Source organism: Rhinolophus ferrumequinum, chromosome 17, assembly GCF_004115265.2.
Source record: "Rhinolophus ferrumequinum isolate MPI-CBG mRhiFer1 chromosome 17, mRhiFer1_v1.p, whole genome shotgun sequence".
Classification (NCBI taxonomy): Eukaryota; Metazoa; Chordata; class Mammalia; order Chiroptera; family Rhinolophidae; genus Rhinolophus; species Rhinolophus ferrumequinum.
In genome coordinates this window covers 2,148,182-2,170,965 of record NC_046300.1, presented here as the reverse complement: position 1 = coordinate 2,170,965, position 22,784 = coordinate 2,148,182, and the positions used below count along the sequence as shown (strand labels likewise).

At 42.1% G+C, this 22,784-nt stretch overlaps 1 protein-coding gene across 1 annotated transcript in view; it reads right to left on the bottom strand.

The window, feature by feature from the left end:
* The window catches only part of CNTN6 (contactin 6), a 249,377-nt gene that overhangs the window by 91,596 nt on the left and 134,997 nt on the right, over nucleotides 1-22,784 (bottom strand). Inside the window, 1 exon segment of the mRNA XM_033131532.1 lies at nucleotides 3,318-3,413. Coding sequence (XP_032987423.1) covers nucleotides 3,318-3,413 — 96 coding nt within the window.

Sequence of the window (22,784 nt, the reverse complement as noted above, 5' to 3'; positions counted from 1 at the left end):
TGGAAAGCATACTGTGGTTGACAGAATTCTAAAATGGCATCCATTGTCCCCTACCCTCCATCTGAGTCTGGTGGGACTTGTGAATATGGTGAGACATCACCCCTGTGATTAGATGGCACAGTTGACTTGAAGAAAGTGGCTTTATCTTTGATGGAGCTGACTGAATCAGGGGATCCCTTACACAGGATGGTGAGAGAGCTATGAAGCGTTAGAGGGGACTGATGTGAAGGCGTGTCTGTTTCTGGCTTTGAGATGGAAGGGGACATGTGGCAAGACGTGTGGACAGCTCTAGACAATGAGAGTGGCTCCCACAGTTGGCCAGCTGGAAATGGTTACCTTTGTCCTACAACTATAAGGGACAAAATTCAGCCAAACTCTGAATAAGCTTAGACGTGGATTCTTCCTCCGAGTTTCCAGAAAAGAATGCCATCTAGTCGTAATCTTGATTTTATTCTATTTTAAGAACCTGAGCACAGAGCCCAGCCACACCATTCTTTGGCTTCTGACCTATAGACCTATGTTCTACTAAATGGGCACTGCTTGTAGTTTTAGGTAGTTTGTTACACAGTAATGGAAAACTCTGTTTGTCCGTCCATCCATCCATCCATCCATCCATCCATCCATCCATCTGTCCTAAACCTACCTACTTGCTAAACCAAGGACAAATTCCAGACATAGACTAAAAATGTCTTTCTCTGTCTCTGGAGCTGGCTCACTTTAAACCAGCTACCCACTAATCTAACTTAAAGGTTATCCAACCAATGTTTCTCTTCTTCCTTGAAGTCTTTCCTGGCACAATGTACCTTCATAAGAAGGTGAGACAGGAAAAGGAAGAACAAGGAACTGTTTTAAATGAGCCACTTAAAGACACTCTCCAGGCTCTTAGCAAACCCGGAGATGTAAGAGCATTGAAACTGACAAGCAACCTGAGGTTTAAGCCTGAACTGTAGAGTCTTCTCTCCACAGACATTCTTGGAAGTCAGAAAGTCCTGCGTTGGAATCTTGGCTTTATTTACTAACTGAAAACCGAGTTACTTAGTTTACTTAGTTTTTCTGAGTCTCAGTTTCCTCATTTTAAAAATTTTTTCTTAATTATTGGGATAGAGGGAATGGCAAAAAAAATGCATGCTCATGGTAGCGATTAAATAATTGGTAGCTACTTTTATTATTATTAATACTTTCTCCTTCTAACTACTTGATGAGCATTTGTAGAATGGATCAAAAGGTATCTGCCAATATTCAGTTTTGATCTGGGAGAGCTATGAAGAACAAAGAACATCTTCTAAGAACACTCCTGCCTTGTAAAGACGAGGAAACCCAGGGCACACCCTCGAGCTCTTAGCATGAAGCTTCTTGTAAATCTGCTGGGTGAAGTCTATATCGACAAGTACACCTGGAATCCAGCCGCAACTTAACAGACAACACGCTAGAATTTGGTATCAGGAAAGCCGGTATAACGTGCATGTCACAGGGATTAGCGATTCCATTTCCGCGGTCTTCATTTAAGGCCACGTGTGCCTCTCAGTGACTTGATCCGAGAGGCATTGAGCCAAGAGGCTCGTTACAAAAAGGCCTTTCCTGCTTGGAAAGAGCAGCACATTCTTTAGCGTAGTCAGGGAAAGCTTCTCCCACATGGTGCCTTTTTAAATATGACACTCATTTACAAATATCTTACATTTGTGTTTGCCCTATTTAGAATAAATAAAGTTGAAAATAGTCCTCAGTTCTGTCAAGACTCTGACCAATGTCGGGGCATGAAATGACGCAGACTGACTGCAGAAACAGACGCGATTTTGCATGCCTTGTCACCTTAGATTATGGTGCTGGGAAATAATTTTCCTGTAGGTAGACAATAAACACCAGCAAATTGTTGCATGCTCTGGAATAACATTATTTTACCTCAGATAGCCTTGAACGTATGGGAAGTGTCCCCTAATACTTCAGGGGCGCATAATGCCATCCTACTCTGTATTAACATGGAATAAAAACATTGTTCACTTCTAATCAGCTTCTTTTTCTTTTTGTATCGGCATTTCATGACATTGCGTAAAAATGAAAATGATGGGGAAGATGTTTTCAAGTTTGTAAAGGATCATAAGTAAGGTCTCCTTTAATATTACAGGGGAAAGATGTTTTCATTTTTAAGTATTCGTCCCGTTTTCAAAAGCCTCCCATTCCGGAGTGCAAGGCAGCTGTAACAGACGCAGAGGTGGTCCGGAGTGCTCCGGGCCTGGGAGCCAGACGGCCTGGATTGGAAGCTGGGCCCCGCCTCCCCCCAGCTGCGTGACCATGGACTCGTTCCTGAACCTCTCTCTACCTTAGTGTGCTCATGGGTAAAACAAGAATCCTTCTAGTCTCTCTCTCACGAAGTTGTGAGGATTTAAAGAGTTAATCCATATAATGTGTTTAGATTTATGCTGTGCAAGCACTTGCCACGATGAGTAAGCTCACTGTCATACGGTCATGTGACATTGTACCACATGGGGGATTATACCCCATGAAATGACCCTCCGGATATTTTCACACTGTCTCCTCCACATTCCCTGTTGGCTGAGAATCTACCAAATTGACCAAAGCATGTGGAATTTGACAAAATGCAGCCCCGAAGGAGAGAGAATCAGTGGGTGGGTTGGGTCCCTGGAAACCAGCTAATTCACTCGCCAATCCAGATTCTTCCAAAGTAGAGACTGGCAACTATTGCTTGATTTTCGCCTTTGAGGGAGATATTCTGATTCAGTGCCATCCAACATTTGCTTCCAATCAGTGTGGTCCCTCTCCTCTTCCAATGTTTAATGCAGTGTTCCCAAAGGAAGGCTTGGAATTGGCATCCCCACAAAGCCCAGTAAGAAAAATGAAATGGCAATCATTGCTTCCTGTTTTGAATAAAGCACTAGCCATTACACCAAGCTGTTTACATTCATTAGCTCATTTAATATTTACAACAGCATTACTACACTATAGATGTCAGTTAGCTTGTCTGTTCTACAGATGAGAAAACTGAGCCTAAAGAAGTTAAATCAATTGTCCCTGTCATGCAGGGTGACTGGCACTAGATTATACAGCAGGGAAGCCCCAGTGCTCACACAGGGTGCCACATTGCGTCTCCTTAAAGACATGTTTGTTGAATGGCTGCTTGAATACATTTTTTTAAAGATAAGATTTGGATTAGAACTGTTTAGATGTAGTAGGACTAATGTGAAAAGCTTTCAAGGTCCTTTTGATTTGATGAAGGGCTGCCATTGTCTCCAAGACCTGCTGGGTCTCATTTACTCCCTAGGGACCACAACAATTTTATGACCCAAATCATTCCACTGTACCTCCAAAGTGGGGCGGGGGGCCACAGAGGAGCACCACACCTTGACCTTCTCGGACAGACACCGTGCTCCTTGTTCTGGTTTCAAAGTCTTCAATATCTGGGAAAACAAAGAAAATCAGCTTTAGAATTAGTTACGTTGCAGGGGGAAAAAATTTAAGAAGAATCTTAAATTATTTTTATTATTAACTGTAATGAACACTAATGCTTTACTGACCAGAAGATTTAGTTGACGATCAATTTATCTCCACTATTATTTTTCAAAATCTCATTTGTCTTTCCTTCTTTCTTTTTAATATAATTAAACAAGAGTATGTAATAAAAACATTTATTAACGTAACTCACTATCTGTTTACTTTTATTCTCCCAGGCAGTCTGTAGCCCAACAGGAAATCTTTTAAACCCAGCACACACTAACTTTTCTTGCCCATGCAAAGTGTGATTTAGAAAACGTATGTAGCACGTTGGCTGAAATGGTTCAACGGTCTTAGATTAATGGCTGCCATTTTGAGGTGTGAGAATTTAGCATGGAATGGTGTGAGGGAAATTGTATGGGACAGAACCAATGAGAAGGAAGGTATATTTCCTATTTGCTCTTGATTTACTCCTTCACAAAGCAGCTTCATGGTCTTATTTGGAGTGTTGTAGTTTCCAACATCAAATAATTATAGAAATTTGGTGTTGGAAGAGAGCTTAGTAGCTATCCTGTTGACCCATCCATCTGAGGTATAAACCTTTCCACATCCCTAGGAAATGGTCACCGATCCTCCAGAAATGGCTAAATTCTCCGCACCTTAGTTTCTTCAGCTTTAAAATCCCTTCATTGTTTCATTCAGTTATTTAACAAATTTGTACTGAACCCTAAATAAAACAAGAAGGACAGTAAGAGCAGGTGATATATTAGTAAATAAAGCCGGCACCCACCTTGCTCTTATTGTGTTCACTATCTAATAGGAAGAGCAGAAGACCGTTAACGAACAAATATACCATTTACACATTGTGATAAGTGTTACGGGGTGCAGACTGCTAGTTGTTTACCAAAACCTATTCTCTCTTCCTCCATAGTAACAGATTTGTAGATAACATATGCTTTCCTAAACATATGATTTCCCAGACATCTTTGTAGCTAAATGTGGTCAGCATATTTGATGAGTAAATCTCCCCCTGTTGTGTTTGGGAGGAAATCTCCACAAATTTTGATGTTTTCTACCCACCAACCCATCCCCATCACCCTGTAAATTGCCAAGACATGAGAGCTTAGTGAAGACAAAAGGCCTCCAACCCGAGCCTGGGTACATGAGTGACTGCGTGGAGCAGAAACACAGCTGATCTGGAACTTCGACTCTATACCATTGTATTGAGATAAGCAGACGTCTGTCTTGTTTGAGGCACTTATTTTGGGATCCCCATAATAGCAGTTTGACTTTTTACCCTAACTAAGCCTGTGACAGAAAAGAAGAGAGTGCAGATCCACGATGAGAAAAGACAGCCGCGCTGGTGATGTGGGACAGGGAATGTGATTCTAGGCAGAAAGGAAAGCAGGACTGAAAACCAGATGTCAAAAATGGCAGGGTGGTTTCGTGGTATGGAAAGGAAGCCAGTGTCAAGGACACACAGTGAGCAAGAGTCAACGGGACCACAGTAATAACCAGGACCTTTGGGCCATTACATTACATTTGGATTATATTGAAAGTACAGAGGAACAACTGGAAACAACCTAACAAGAAACAGGGCAAAAGCTGAATAACATCTGAAACACCCATAGAGTGGAATACCATCAGTGACTGAAAAGAATGTACTAAATCTAAAGATTGACTTGATTGCCTTGAAAGTTCTTGGAAACTGAGTCATATCGTAAAGTTAAAAAAATCCATATACTGCTATGATGTTATATTATGGAAGAAAAAATAGTGAAAAACTAAATAAGAGCATGTCTTTCAATTGGTATAGAGGAAATTATAGAATTATTTTGTTTTTCCCCTCGGTTATCTCAGTGGGGTGAATGGCGGACATGAAAGTGGAGCTTATTGAATCTTTACTTACATCTCTCTTCATCTTTTAAAATGTTACAAAGATTATGAATTATACATGCTTTTAGTTTTGCTTATTTTTAATAACTTTATTGTGATGTAGTTGAAATAAATTATTGGTGTTCTTTAGAGGAATTAAAGAGTTCTATTTTGAATATCCTAAATGTGTATTATCCATGAACTACCTGAGTGACAATATCATGTAGGCTATGAAATATATGAGCCCTGAACTCAGAGGAATGGCAAGGTCCATATTTTTAAGAATGGTATTTACCAGCGTATAGAGAGTATTTAAAGCCATGGGAATGAATGTAATCCCCATGGGATGACTCTCAAATTTTTGATGTGAACAATTTGGTGGATAGTCATTTAGTATAAAACACTGAAAATGTCCAATATTTAGAAGTAGAGTAGACAGTAGAGGACTATGGAGACAGGGAGGGAGGAGGAAGGGTGGAAGGAGAGAAGGAGAAATGGAGGAAGAAAAGAAGAAAAGAAGGAAGGAGAAAAGGGAGAGATACAGTGAAGAAAGGAAAGAATGTAGAACGCAGCGTTAAGATGTGGGCAGAAAAATGTTGGCTTAGACAACAGGAAGGTCACATGTGATCTTCACAAGAGACGTTTCAGTGGAGTTACGAGGACAAAGCCAAAGAGAATTGAGGAGTAAATAGTAGATGGTAGACAAGAACATGGAAAAAGTACTCGTTAGCGTTGGCTATGGGTGGAGGTGAGATTTAGGGAGAATAAAAGGGGTTTGGAGGGTGCGGGTGCTCGAATGATGTAAGAGAGCAAATAAAGAAAGAGACTGAGGATTCCGGACACGAACTAGGGTGAAGTCCTTGAGAAGCCAGAAAGGTGGTCATGAGAGCTCCTGTGGAAGAGATGACCTTTGGAAGGAAGGAGGAATCCAGACAAAAGATACATGTGCTGATACAAGATGGACTGCAGAGGTGTGTTCTCATTAGATGACAAAGTTTTGGGAGGTTGTTTCAAATTTCTCAATTAAACTGATAGATTATTGGGGTGGGGGCAGAAGGTGCGATAAATACACCTACTGAGGGCTGTTATGGGAATTAAATGACACCATGAAGCTAAAGTGCCTAGAATGCAGCCTGGGGTAGACTGAGTATCTGATCTGTGTTCACTCCGTTAGTTATGCCATTCCAAGTGGTTAGCGCACACCACTGTATTTTCCTCTGACTCATACAAAGTTACACAGGTACACTAATGCACAGATACAAGTTAAATAGCACATTTTAGTTCCAATACAATGTTTTGTAGGTAAATAATTCAGTTTGAAGCATCCATACTGTTTCTTTCCTAATATTAGTTCCCAAATAAGTATTCTTTCTGTATGCTTTGTTTCCTATCAACAAAAAGTAAAAGACTTCAATGAAATAGCTGCACTACATATGATGTGTAATTTAACAACTCATATATTCTCTACTTTTAATAATAAAAATACTTGACCAAGATGGACTCTATCCCCAACTACACTCACTTCACCCCCACACCCCGCACCTTCTCTTGCTCAGCAGTCATTCGCCTTAAACGAACTTAGGACCTGACAGGCCTTGTGTGTCTCTCGTAGAGGATTTTTAATCAAACACACCCCCTTTTCTCTTTGGCCATGGACAAACTAAAACAGCCTACATAAGCGGCACTGCTGATGTGAACTGTCGCCTGGACTCGGGAGTCCTTTATGACTTGGGTTTATATCATTTGAAATGTGATTCAGTAAGAATCAGGCTAGCAAACTGGACTTAAAACCAAACGACAATATATTGAACTTCTTGTTTCTATTTCTAACAGTAATAACAGGTGAGAATTTTGAGGTTTTCTTTTTCTTTCTTACTATTATTATTGAAAGGTTCCTCTCAATTGTCATTACTTTTTAATGGTCACAAAACCAAAACCTGTCACAAAGGAATAATAAGAAATTGAATGCTTCTGTGAAATTCAGAAGCTTGGGTTGAATTCCCTCAATGTCACGCTGTCAGTGTTCCCCACGTGCAGTAGCGTCAGTCATGTTTCCAGTGTTAATCAGAAGCCATTATAACACACTGTTGATAACACCACTGATGCCTTAATGGATTCTGGGTTCACTTCCACTTAAATAGCATCCACTTGTCACATAATTCCTTCATGCCTTTTATCATGGGGTTTCTGTTAGCTGCCACGAAAGGAAATCAACGTGTCTCAAAAGTCACACAAGCCCTGTGAGCTATCAAAACAGTCATTCCAAAATGGTGCTAGTTCACAGATTTTAATTAATAATTCGGATTTTAAAACTGTTTAAAGGCACACAGAACACAGACAAGACAGAATTTTGCCTTATTTAAACTAGGTGCCATCTCAGGTGACTATGCTTTGGATAAGATCTATTTTAAGTATCCAACCTGTATTTCAAGTTCTTTTCTGCTGGCTAGAAACACGGTATCATTCAGATTATTTTGAGGCAAGGGTCACTGAGTTAGATAACTAAACAAGTATCCGATAAAATTTTCTTTGCTCCGTAAGACCTTCAAAGACTGTAGATTTATTCTTCTGTGGGGAGAGGCCAGAGACAACCACCAGCTTCTATTTTTGTCCTCTGCATTTTTGCTTAAGAGAAAACAGCGTAGTGTGAGATTGCTCCCTGAGATGGTCTCAAATCCTGTCATATTTGGACAAGTCCCCGCAAACCACACAGGTGACCTGCCCAGGCTGTCCTTGTGCTGTTACAGATCCTGACGGCGAGGTCGCGCTCATTAAGCCATTCCAATGACCAGGCCTTATCGGACCCTGTGGTTTTATTGCTGGTTTTGGAGGAAGCATTTGGCAGGAGCATACGCAAAAACACAGTGACAAACAAGGCTCTGTTCCAAAGACCAGCAGGAAGTGACTGAGAATGGCCAGTAAAATGAGCTTTAAAGGATTACCGGGCCATATGCTCTCTCCTGGAGCCACCAAGGTGCTAGGGAGGAACGACGGCCACCAAAATGTACTTAACCTGAAGTCCAAGCACTGCTGAGTCTGGCAACGACTAATTATAAGGAGAATACAGTTTTGCAGCTGTCACATGTAGAAATGAATCTCAGCATCATCAAAGCAAGACGTCAAGTATTTGCTGCCAAAGCCTGAGCATCACAACCAGAAGATGTGTGCAGGGGGCCGGCCCCTGACCCAGGAGGAGGCCACTGGTTTGCCAACGCTCATAAGCCTGGAGGTAGGCTCTGGGAACCCAGGGTTCACTGACCTGAACCAAGAGGGCGGCCTCCAAAAAGTCAGGGATGGGAGAAAATACCCGGCAGGAAAGTGTGCATGCTTCAAGCAGGATGTGGCACAGCTGAGTCGTTCAAAATCTGAATGATAGTACTAGTCTTTATTTGCTAGGTATGAATTATTTTAATGTTTTAAATCTTCTTTATTTTATATATCAACTACCATGCTCTAATCAGTGATGAGTTTCATTGATTCCTCCTGAGGACCCTGGAACACAGATGGCACTGTCACATTCAGGTGACAAAGGACGAGACCGAGGTTCAAAGAGGATCAACAACTGACCGGAGACGGCAGAGTTTCTACACATCAAGACAGGACAGAGGAGGCCGTCCTGTTCTAAGGTCACTTGCAAACAACATGTCATGCTGTTTCCGGATGTTTTCGAGGGTCTCCTGGCCACTCGCAACATATGAAATTGGCATTAGCTGCCCTTCCATGTTCAAACAAACAAATGCAAAAGCTCACTGCCTTTCCAAAGAGTTCTGGAAATCCTGGGTCGGGGTGGGGATGCTGCAATAGCTCCATTTCTGATATCCTCCCTCCTCTGAATCCTTGCCTTTCCTTTTCCCAGTGTATTTCTTGATTTATCTCCAGCCTCATGTCTCTGCAAACAAGGAACTCAGCCTCGTATCTTGACCTACATAGATATACCCCCCCACACACCCCAATATACGCACAATTATCGCACTTTGTGCCTGTCAATCTTACTGATTGAATCAGATGCCATGGGAACATCTTCACTTCGAACATTAGATGCATAGTTCTAACAAGTCCCCTAGCCCCTCCCCTGTGTCATCCATGTCTGCTCTCTCCTCTACAACCTCCCAGCCACAGTCCCCTCTTTCAGAAAGGAAACCAAAATGCTCCCACGTCCCCCTGCAAAGAGGCCATCTCCCTCCTCTCCTATTACCACACTCAGAAATTGATGGATATGCTCTAGTTCACACAGCTTAGAAGGTATGGAACAAAATTCAACTCCAGGTGCTGAGGCTTTAGAGGGCATGTGCTGAACAGTCACACTGTGTGCTGCTGGCTCTTAGTCAGAGCTTTATGGGGAATACAGACCCGGGGATCTGCCCCTAACCACAGAAGGCACTCATCTCTCCCCTGCATCCTCAGAAGCAATTTCAATTATTTGTTACTTTAAGGACATTAACTCCCATCTTGAACTCTAGGATCTCTCTTATCCTCCTTCTGGCTCCCCAGCGGTTGAATACTCTTTCCCCCTCTGTGAACCCTTCTGGAGAATCACGCTGGAGTCCACAGGACCCAGGAGCCCGATTCACCTTCAGGATGCACGTCCCCTGCAGAGGTACAGCTTGTGCTCTGGCTGAGGGCGAAACCTTTCGCCCAGCGAGGAAATGCGGATACCTTGTTCGGCAAAAGGGAAATGGTGAAAGACACCAAGAATAATTGTCAAGTTGCATTCGTCTCGCAGAATGCCCAGATACAAATAGGTAACTTGCCAAATCAAAGCACTCTTAAAGGATCTCGAGACACGAGAATAAGGTTATGCTGAATTCCCCTGTCTCCATCAGTTCTCTACCGGGAAGAGGATCCTTCTTGGAGAAGGCCCAAATTGTTCACGTCGCAATTTCCTACTTGGGGAGGTTCTGAATGAGCTGAAGTTCTTTGTGCTGTAATTAATTTTCCCAGGCCTTTATGAAGAGCCATACAGACATATCTCTACTTAGACCAATTTCATTTTCCATCATCATTTTCACGATGCTGCCTATTTTGTGACAGTGTTTGTGGTATTATGTTCCCTAGCACAAATCAGCAACATAACATGACATAACCTAATAAAGCACAATGCTATTGTCAAATCCCATGAAAGAGGCAATAGCTAAGTCTTGATATTGGACGTCAACTTGGAATGCAAAATATTCAAGCAGGAAGTAGAAGGTATTTTAAGAATTTCTGGTGTCAAATCCATTTACCGCACAAGTTAACCTCCCCCTCACCCCCGCACACACACACACACACACCCTTTTTGGTGTAAAAGGATTGTTACAAAAACTCATATTTAAGTGGAGAACAAGTGAGTTGTTTCTTGGTTTCCTGGGAAATTAATTCACTGAGAACCATTTTCTTACGAGTTTAAGAAAAACAAAATAGGACAACAGTGAGGCTGATACATTCTTTTCTATCAGCCCAGCATCTAGGTTTTCAGAGAGATAAGCATTTGATAAATAGAACAAGTAAACAAATGTGAAATAGTGAATGGGTTTATTATAATTCACACAGAAGACTGCCTCTGACTTTGCAGAGTGGACTCATCGGTCTGACTGATGGTGGTAAGAGCAATGACACCTGTGACAAAGGGGACACCAGGGCTGGATATGGCCTGTCTTCAAACATGCTCCTTACTGAATTTACATATTCCCTGTAGTCAAACCTGGTGAGCAAAAGAGAAGCAGAATTATGGAGTGACATGCAAGTTCTGACAATTAAGTTTGCGAACTTATTGCACCGATGTTACTAACATTTATTTTTTTTTACACATCAGGGGGATTGTTCATTATGAATTTGCACCAACTGGACAAACAGTTAACCAAGTTTACTATTTGGAAGTGCTGAAAAAGCTGCCTGAAAAAGTTAGATGATGACCTGAACTTTTCGCCAACAATTCATGGCTCTTGCATCATGACAATGTACCAGCTCACACGGCACTGTCTGTGAGGGAGTTTTTAGCCAGTAAACAAATAACTGTACTGGAAGACCCTCCCAGTCATCTGACCTAGCCCCCAATGATATCTTTCTTTACCAGAAAATAAGGGAAATATTGAAAGGAAGACATTTTGATGACATTCAGGACATCAAGAGTAATATGATGACAGCTCTGATGGCCATTCCAGAAAAAGAGTTCAAAAATTGCTTTGAAGGGTGGTCTAGTCTCTGGCATCAGTGCATAGCTTCCCAAGGGGAGTACTTCAAAGGTGACCATAGTGATATTCAGCAACGAGGTATGTAGCACTTTTTCTAGGGTGAGTTTGCAAACTTAATTGTCTGACTTCGTAACTTTGACAGCATGGGGCAGACAGAGATGGCAGATTACTTAACTAATATGTGAGAGTGTTTCTGCAAAGAAAAGAGGCAATCTATGTAGGCTTGCAAAGATTAAACAACTCACTAACAAATTCTGTACAGGTGTGAGTGATGGAGCAGATGACGAAGACCTCAGGTGTGGGGCCGACTGGACCCCAGGGCTGGCTTCTCCGAGGGTCAGCTGCTGACCTAGGGCAGGTGGCTTCCTCTCTGTCTCGGTTTTACCCACTTTTAGAATGGAGCTAACAACAGCACCTGTCTCTAAAATTTGAATAGCTAGTCATCACTTTTTAAAGTTCCATTCTATTTGCGATGAATGACACTTTTTCTAGATACAGTGATAATAAATATATCCTTTCAAACAAATTTACTTATTAAAAAGCAGAGCAATGTGATTAGGAAAAAATAAATAATAGTGTAGGTGGTGCCAGGATATTTCAGACCCCACAAAGGTAATGTATGTATAAGTGCCTGCAGTTCGGGAATCTGATTTAGGAAAATGGGATTTGAGCTGGGGGGCACATGGACTAGGAGACAAGATGCATTTGAGACAACCAGGTGGTCTCTGTTAGCGATGAGTAGGGCTTCGGTTTGGGGTGGTGGAGAGAGCCAAAACCAAGGGAGATCCACTGAATTTGCAATGTTTGGTGCTCTTCTTCTGTAGTATCACTCCTTTCCTCCCCCAACTTCCACAAATGTTTTGGCATAAATCACAGACTAAGTGACCATGTCTTTATTTCAAAGGAAAGAAGAGAGTTCCCCTGTTGGATCAAAACCAGTAAAGGGAGAGCAAACACTGTGGGCGCCAGAGCAGAGAGGGACTTCACAGAGATGGCCTCGGGGCACAAGTGACAATGGGAAACTCTGCTGGGGGGACCGGGAATCTGGCACTGATTTCCTTGGAGAAGAGTCAGGAGGTTTTTCTAGACGTGAAGACGAGTGAGGGCCACGTGACAGGGTTTCGTATAAGTGGAGTCAGTCTGACTTGTACTCATTTCTGTCAACGTTGAAACTGGAATGTTCCATCCAGCTCCTTCCACAACTGCTTAGCCTCCCTTTAAATACCTGCATCTCATACACAGGCACTCAAGAAACATTGTGAATGCCTGCATTTCAGGATAACTTACCACAAGAATCTGTTCGATGGAGAGTTTGTTCTTGGATTCATGAAAGTATTTAAAAAGGGCCTGAGAAGCGCCACTGTTTGTGTGACTGAGTCCTGCGAAGCCCGTGGTGGGGCTTATCTTCAGGGTCCTAGGATATAGCGAGGTGCTGGCACACAACAGGTATTCAATAAATGTTATTAATGACTAATGACCCAAGAGAAATAAAAAGACTTTAAACAGCTTACACAGTGCTTTAAGATTCCATATACGACCCCTCTTCCCACTTCTAACCTGTATTCAGAAACCTCCAGATCAGGGCTTTTCTATTTCCCTCTTTCTCAGAGCACACGGTAAACTCCCTCCTGGGTGCCAGCATGGCTGGATTCCTTCTGACACTGAAATCGGAATCTAAAGGGACGTGCCCTCAGGTAGTCAATCTACCCTAGCAGCTGCCCACCTCTCTGTCCACCCTCCCCCTCCCCCAAAGCCAATCACTGTCAGAAATCGTTACTGGTGTAATTTATTTCAATTTTTTCCTCAAAGGACTGTAAGCTGCAGGAGAAAAGAGACCTTGTTCTCCACACAGTAACTAGCCCAGTGCTCACAAAGGCATATAGTCAACAAATACAGTTTTAATGCATTAATAATCGAACTCTAAAGTTAACGAATGAATGCAAAACACTATGTATAAGACCAATTTTTATTTGATCACAGAAAATTTTGCAGAGATGGTAAGATTTACTCCAAAAATTTCGCAAAGAGGGTAAGATTTACTCCCAAACAGCCCTTAACAAACCTGCCTGTGGTACCCACAGCCTCATTGAGTCCCTTCCTGCCACTTTGTACTAGGAGAGGTCTGTTCCAACAGAGTATGGCAAAAATTAGAGTTTGTCACTTCGAAGTTTGGTTATAAAAGGCTGTGGCCCAGAAGAGAGAGACAAAACCATGAGCAGAGCACAAGTTCATTTATTTTATGTAAAAAGGAAGAGTGGTCACAGAGTGAAAGGGAGTGTTTGGTTTTTGGATTCAGATGAGCCTGTGTTTGAATCCAGCTTTCGGATTTGTAAGCTGTGAGACATGGAAAGGCTACTTTTCAATTCTCTTCACTGTTCCTTATTTTGCTCAGTGTCTGATACATAAAGGACATTCAACACATGTTTGTTGAAAAAGGGGAATGGATGGATGGTCTAGAAAACAGATTTTAAAAGCATGTATATTGGATTATTGTGAGAATTAAATGAGACACTATAGGTAACCTGTCTAAAATACTGTGTCAAATAGCCCTCCATAAGTCACGACTGTCACAAAGATTTAGAGTTCATTTAACTTATATGTAGAGTTAACTTTTATATATATTTCCATTTTATATGTATTTTTCTATTATATTTACCATAGTGTATTTATTTATATTTACATATAAGTTTCATGAAATTCATACTGTACATGTGGATCTATACAAGCACGTCATATGCTTACCTAAATATGCTCTATGATGATTCATACTTTTCACATGAAATGCTAAAACCCAGAAAGCTTAAGAAAACTTACCAAAATATCACTGAAGTGACAATTAATTAATGGCACTGTTTCACATCCCAAAGAGCATCACCTACAGTTTTGGCCAAAATGCCTGAGTGGCCATCCAGCCCATTTTCCAGCACATCCTAATTTCTGCCACAGTGATCGTCATGCGTCCATTGACTGATCTGGGTCCCTGCATAGCAGGACAGAAATTCACTTAAAGTGGTCTAAACTGAAGGAGTGGTGGTTAAAAGAGTGTCAGGAGAACTCTTGGGCCCACAGAGTACAGGACATGTCTGAGAAAAAGACCCCCAACCTGCCAGCTGGTCCCTGCCTGCGTCTCTCCTGTTCCTTGGGTGCCATGGTCCCTGTCTGTCATCTCTGCTTTTCTTTGGGCCTTGGCTCCATCTTCTTCTCTGCAGGTCAGTGTCTTACTGTTCACTTATAGTTCATGTACCCATAACATCTCAGACAGAAAATAGCCTTTTGCCTAACCCTAGCCACTCTGGAAACTTCTCAGATCCTGAGACTGTGTGTCTCGTACTTGAGATTTGGAGATGTTTAATGCTACACATCTGTGACCATGGAAAAGAGGTACAAACCACAATTATCATATTCAGGATAATTAATGATTGATCAAGGAGGTTGCTGTCCAATTGTCTCAAGTAAGTATTTCATTTAAAGATAAAATAAGTTTAGACCAATCACTTTATTCAGGAATCACCAGAAGCAATTGAAAAATAACTTATTTAAAGAAATACTAGGGTCAATTATACGGAAAATGTACAATTCTTGAGCTGCTATCTTTTGCATATTCTCTTGTCTTATTAGATAAGAACTGTCATGATCCTTTTAATTAGAATTATGCAATAAGTGTAAATATCAAACTGATTTCTTGAATTTTCTTACATTATACCTTAGAAAATAAAACACGTGCGGTTCTTTGAAGGTGTAATCATAGCAGCCACTATGGCCTGCCATCTCCCCGCAGCCCACCCAGGACGTCACCTGTTACTTTGGGGACAATTACAACGGAGGGCTTGCTACCTCGGCACCTGGGTCTCTCTGCCTGAAACTGAAGACTTCTTTACTCCATGGGCCCAGTGTGTGCCTTAAATCCCCACTGTGCCTGCTGGGGATTTACAGTCCTCAGGAGGGATGGTGAACCAGGAGGTAAGGGCGTCGGTAAGTACGTGGCCCAGCTTCCTGGCCCAGCGTGGGGCTCTGTGGTCTCCAGGAGGGTCCCTGCCGTGCTGAGCCGCAGCCATCCACTATGACAACCCACTTCCTGGGATCACCTCCCTAATACACTCTCAACCCACGTCCTTGTCAGGAGGAAAGCCAAGCAAACAGAGAGCGAGCTGTGGGCGTTTGGGGCAGCCCCGCCTGCCAGCTCAGCAGGCAGCTGCTCTCCGCCAAGCACTACTGCAGGAGCTGAAAATGCTACAACAAATGGAACCAACAAAACTGGTTCGTCTCTTGTGGGAAATCAACATTTCTCTAAAGTTTTCTTCATGATACACATGGCATTTGCTGAAGCTTCACATAAAATGGGAAGTCTCCTTAATTATTTCTTCATAAAGCAGGGAGTACAATGTATTATAGAAACAGATAAGTACTGGTGTTCTTTCAGTGAATCATTACCTAAAGCTCTGATGATAAGGGACATTTGTCGTCGTCATCATCACCACCCTGACAACATTAAAGAGAGTTGGAGCAGTGCACCGGGGTACTCAGCAACCCAGCCACACGCACCATCAAACACGTGGCCAGAGCCGGTCTCTGTGACGCCTCAGTCAATGGCGTAAAACGTCCAGACCCGCTCTGGACCCTGAGCGGTGCCGCGCCGCATGGGGAGCAGGCATGGGGCCTCCGATGTCTTGAGCCGGGACCCCCATCTGGAAGTCACAGGCGGGCTGGGCGTGTGGCTCGCCGATCACCAAGTATTTCTGATATTTGGTGCTTTTGAAAAGTTCTCTTGTTCGTCATCACAAAGTCACAATCAGGGAGTCAATTTGTATTCAAGAGGTTCTCCTATCAGCGAACGGTTTATAGGCACTTGCATTAAATTGCTTCTCTAGGAGAAACGGAGGCCAGGTCTTCTGCATGGGCTTCAGGATATCTAGGCTGAAGACAGAGCAAGAGCCCACGTGAACCGCCAAAGTCCTGCCTCAGAATCTCAGACGTGTTCTGCTAAGATTTTGCTTCAAATTCAAAGCATTTGGCTTTTAGGTCATTTAAACACAGACTTTCTTCATTCACCTAAAGAAAAAATGACTTTCTAACAGATACTTTCCCATGTCTGTACATGTCTGTGTATGTATTTAATCATAATTATATATTATGGTACATATATGAGTATTATATACTGATATATCTGTAGGAGCACATCTCCATTTAGTAACTCAATAGATCCTTACAATAATTTTCATTATAGCTGTGGAGCTCGTATTTCTCTAGTTTCTAGTTTCAAAATTAGGGCTCACAAGGCAACTTGCCCCAAATCGCACATCTTGTAAGTGATGTATAGCAAGAATTTAAAGAATCATCTCATTTAGTTCCATTTTCCGATCTCTGTTCTTCATTTCATGCTGATTTTACATATCGTGCATTTAATCTTCTGATTTTGTTCCCCTAACAGTAAATTAGATTAGAGCTGTTAAAAGTCGACTTTGTCAGCTTCCTCCTCCTACCACCCTTCTAATATGGCCGGACTCCTGAGGAGTCACACCCCCACTTCATGTTGACCCAGGGCTCAGCTCTCACCTGCTCCCTGGTGTAGTTACCTTTGTGGGACTGTACCTGCAGTGTCCGTTCTCAGATCCTCCTGGCTCCGTCACATATGGTTCAGGCAGACTTGATGGAGATGTTCGTCCAAAGGATTGTGGGGGATGGGACAGAAGGATTAGTCCAAAGGATTGTTGGGGATGGTTAATTTTTCTCTGAATAACAATTTTAAAAATTAAATTTAAATAATAACCTTGCATCCTGTGAATAATAAGCTGGAACATACGTGGTACTTCATTTATTAATAATAAAAAAATCTTATCCACACATGGAAACGTCTCACCACCAAGGGTTTTCACGGCATTTCCATTCCTGTTGATTAATATGCATTAATTAGAAGAGCACGTGGTATAGTGGTTAGAAGCTTGGGCCCTACACCAAGCCTGACTTCAAACCCCTTTACCACGTACAGGCAAATTACTTGGTCTTGGGTCTTCGTCTGCTTCTGTTTGTTTATCTGTAAAATGGGTTTATAATAGTACCCATCTTTTAGCTTGGCTAAATGATATGAGATTCTAGGTAGATGCTCAATAAATGTTAGATATCACCTTTGGCAGACTACATTTAAAAAGGATATATATTCTATATCTACTCGGGGCTCAGCAAACAACCTTGACCCATGACCTAAATCTGGCCCATGCCTGTTTTTGTAAATAAAGTTTTATTGGAACACAGCGACACCCATTTGTTTACGTACAGCTGCTTTTACCCTGTAAAAGCAGAGACTGTGGCCTGCACATCAGAGATATTTACTATGCAGCTCTTTACAGAATGTTTTGCAGACCGTGCTCTGTCCCATCCCCCACAATCCTTTGGACGAACATCTGCATCAAGTCTGCCTGAACCATATATGACGGAGCCAGGAGGATCTGAGAACGGACACTGCAGGTACAGTCCCACAAAGGTAACTACACCAGGGAGCAGGTGAGAGCTCAGCCCTGGGTCAACATGAAGTGGGGGTGTGACTCCTCAGGAGTCTGGCCATATTAGAAGGGTGGTAGGAGGAGGAAGCTGACAAAGTTGACTTTTAACAGCTCTAATCCTCAGATACAAAGGAAACTTCTTTTATTTGACAAGCTAAGCTGCTCCAGCCCACACTTTTGATTAAAGGTACTTCTGAGTGCCTTCCAGTCCCTCACACATAAAGCCTGTGCCAGCCCAGCCAGGCCACTGCACACACGAGCTTTGTGCCTTGTACGAAGCAAGATTTACCTGCATTACAACAGTGAAAGGGGAATAAATTGGGTGATTTCATTACTTTCTGTTCAATGAAATCCTTATTTTATGGCTAAGCTTTGACACTTTTTCCAGAACCTCAGCTATCTTTTCTCTCGCCCACTAAGAAGCAGTAGCAGCACCAAAAACATCATGTGGACATCTGGATATTGCCTTCAATGATTTACTGGGATCTCAGTTATGCTGCCACAATGAAGCAAGGGGGGATAAAAGGAATGTCGACCATGCTACAAATAAAGGGGGTGGAATAATCATCTCTTTCCCCCCCTTTCAAAATATTAGACTTTCTCAATCAGAATCTAATAGCCCTGGGACCAGAACACGCTTTGTTGTTGACAATACCTCAATCACACACACTGCTTCTCCAATACAACTTACGGGGACTGACTTGTGATAAAGCAATGTCAGAAATCCAGAGGGGGACAGACACACAGCCACATCCGTCGGAATAAAATGACAGTGATGGAAGAGGCTCACTTTCTCCCATGCAGACACGGCGTTTGGTCTTAATGGCCGCCTGTGACACCTCTGTCTCTGACCTATTCACAGGAAGAAAGAAAGCACCAGAAACTGCTAAGATCTAGACAGTGCCATTTTAAAAATTTGTTGGTAAATGGGCTTTCTCCAGAGGAGAAATGTCACGTGTGGTACAGCTGTGGGTTGTGTATTGCAGCTCACTGTGTCACCCGCAGGGAGGGTGGGATGCGGAGGACAGGATCAATTAAGGTACCGGGAGAGTTTATTCTCAACCACTGCATTTCACTTCCTCCACAGCACAGGACTACTTGGAACGTAAGTGGAAATCCAGCTCTGCAACACTGGACTGTTTAATAAATGAAAACGAGAAAACTTCACCGGATGGAGGTGGGAGAGCAAAACTAGGTGTTTACCTCATTGCAAAAATAAATTCTGAGTGAAAGAAAAACCTAGTATAATAAGTGAAATTATAAGACTACCAAAGGAGGACAGTTGTACAATCCTGGGCTTATGAAAATGTTTAGACATGTGTTACAAGACAAAAAGTTTAAAGAAAATGAGAGATAAAATGAATTACAAAAAAATTAATTTTCCATGCTAAAATTTCTAATGACAAAGCTACCATGAGCCAAGATAAAATGGAAATTCTTTATGTAATTTATAATAGAAAATATTAATATTCTTAGAATAAATAATTCCTGGAAATTAATAAGAAAAAATCTGAACCCCTCAATACAACACTAGGCAAAGATCACATTTAGAAATTTTGCAAAAGAATTCCAAATTTCCAATATGCATATGAAAAAGTTCAGTTTTATTAATAACCCAAGAAATTCAAATTAAAACAAAAACTTGTCACTCATCAGATGTTAAATGAAAAATTTAGCAACATATAATACTGAAAGGGGCTAACAAAACAGTACACTCAGTGATTCTGCAAGTGTAATTTGGTAAAGCCAGCATTCAAGGGCTGTTAATCAAGATATATTCACATTTAAAATGTAAAATTTGTTTTCCCCAACAATTCAACTTCTTAGTATCTACTCTAAGCGTATAATTGGTCAAATGAGTAAAGGAATAGATAGTTCTTATATCACTGTTCAATGAAGTTTAACGAAGTCCATTAACAGTCAATTATTTAAAATAATGTGGTAAAGGCATACAATCAGATACTATGTAGCCATTTAAGACCACAAGCATATCTATATTCCTTGATGCCTAATAATTGGAATTATTTTGGATTTATTTCTGGGCCCTCTTCTCTTCTTTTGAAAATTTCGCTCTTGGCGACTTCAGCTACTCCCATGGCTTTGAGTGGCACTGATGTGCAGACCATTCTCAGATGCATATGGTTACCCCAGGTCCCTTCTGTGATATGGACCCTCACATCTAACTGTGACATCTCAGAAAGGCAACCCTTAGTGCTCTCCTCAGAATAGTTCTTCAAGTCTTTCTCATCAAAGTACATGACAAACACCAGCTAACCACTTGACCACCTGTGGTATCATCCTCTCCCTCAAAACCCGCCTAGCAGAAAATGTTATTAACGTCCAACATTTCTCAACAGTAGCTCCACGTTCCTCCTTCTCCCTTGCGACCCTTTCACCCATGTTGTCATCATCTTAACATCTGAATGACTGCACAGTCTCCCACACTGTTTCACCACTTACACAGTCACCACATTTAATGCGCTTTCATCCAGGTTAGCCAAAGAAATTCAACTGAAACTTTGAATATGTGACTTTGAATCATGAATCAGGTTAAAGTAGATCATGCACACAATTAAAAATGAGATCATGGAATCTGTTCCTTAAAATTGCATAGGGTCCTCTTGTTCTGGGCGTGCAATTGCAATTCAAATCCCAGAAACTGGATAATGAGGCCAGCATGATGGCGTGCCTGCCCACCCCTCCACCTTCCTCTCACACGTTCTCCATTTTCCTCAGTAAACTCCGCGATGTCACTTTTTTTCTAGGTTTTGCATGTCTTGGCTCCTTCCAGCCTCTAGGCCTTTAAATATGTCATTCCCTTTATATGGAATGTTCTTCAGCTCTGTCCATCACATCCCTGATTGGAGATTGACAGCATATGAGCCCCAAATCCCCACCTCTCACTATTTCCACACCGTTTGCCATGTGACTTAGCAGCACCTCCCATCACAGGGCAGTGTATGTCACCACTATGTCACTGGTCTGGCCTTGCAGACAAAATGCAGCAAAATGCCAACTTGCCAACTCTGAGCCGCAGCTTCAACAAAGCTTTGTAGCCTTTCCTTCCCTCTGTTTCTCTTGGAAGCCCAGTCGGCCTCGCGGGGAAGAGTTGAGACCAGCCTGCTGGGTGGAGCATGAGAGGTTCTGTGCAGAAGCACCGAGTCACTCAGCTGCCCCTGCTGGAGGAGCCAGCACAGCAGAATCAGTAGCCTGGCTTATTTGACCACCGACAGGTAAGTGAGCACAGATGACACCAGGAACACCGCCCAGGCACCCAAACCTTTGTGACCAAAGAGGACGGCTCACTGCTGTGTACCACATGGGTTTTCACTGTTGGTGTCACACCATGATCAGGGCATTAGATACAGAAAACACGATAGATAACTGATATCGGATGAACAATTTTCATCCATCGGAGACTTCATTCATCTTGACTCCTACTATACTGCACCCCTAATAAACAGTCATGCATTTTAGTCTCTCAGAGTTTCCTCAACTGTTTATTAATATTTTTATGCAGTATATATTTACATGATCCTTTTCCTACTATCTACCTAGATTCATGGTGACCGAGGACATGGTTGTTTTATGAAGCTCTATAACTTCAACATATCAGAGTGTCTGACACAAGACATTAGCTCAATAAACACTGTTGAGCATAAATATATCATGGACATATCTTTATAACATATTGTTCCTGAAGAAGTAAGATTAAATCTGGTTTATTTCCTGTACTGAAATGGAATCATCATTTTATTCACAAAATGAAATACTATACAGCAGTTAAAAGAAAAGAAGCAAAATCAACATGTAGAAATATGGCTAATTTCAAAACCCTAACATAGAGAGGAAAAAAGTGTTGCAAAAGGGGTTGTACTCTGATATAATTTATATAAAAATTTAAAACAAAGGCAATAAATACAAAAAAAACGCGCTGTGAAATTTTACCACCAACTTCAAGTAAGTGGTGACATCAGGAAGAGAGAGGAAGAGAGGGAAGGGGTGAAAAATGGCGGGGTCCATAACATTTGAAAGATCTGACGCAAAAAAAGATCTGATGCAAAAATGGCAAAACGTTAGTACACATCTAAATACAAACATGCATATATTTTTCCTGGGCATTTCTGTATGCTTGAATGATTTTGTGGATTAGTTTAAGTAGGTTATTTAGAAGGATTCTATTTATATAAATGTATGTGTGAGTGAGGGACATGCATGCATGTGGTAAAAGTGTGATAGGTAGGTTATTACTTTTGAAAAATAATGTGTTTTTTTCACACTTTCCTATATTCTTTAAGTTGTCTTCAATTAGCATGAATTATTTACCAGTGAGCATGGGGGTGAGCAGGAGTGGGCAACGCAGCCCAAGGGTATGGCGGTGACTGGGGCGGTGGATATGGCGGGCAGGGCATCGAGGAGTGGTACAGGTGACAAAGCAGGGATCCACCACTCACAGAGCAAGCAGTCAGCAGGTGTGGGAGGAGACAGCCATCGGGCAGAAGAGAAGCAGCAGAAGGAGAAGCACAGGGAAGGAGACAGGGTGAGGCCTCAGCTGCTGAGTGGCTGGAGCGGTGGTGGGGGCGGGGAATCATATCCAGACCATCACAGGATTCAGACACTCCGACATTTCTTCCTGTTAACTGCAGGGAGAGCGGTGGAGGGTGGAGTGGAGGTAACTGGACCAGGCAGGAGGAGACGCTTCTCTGGGACACCTGCCCTTGGGGACGCTCTGGAAGGCCACCATTGTGCTCAGCGTGACTTCCGGTCCGTCCAGCCTGCTTTCAAATCTAGG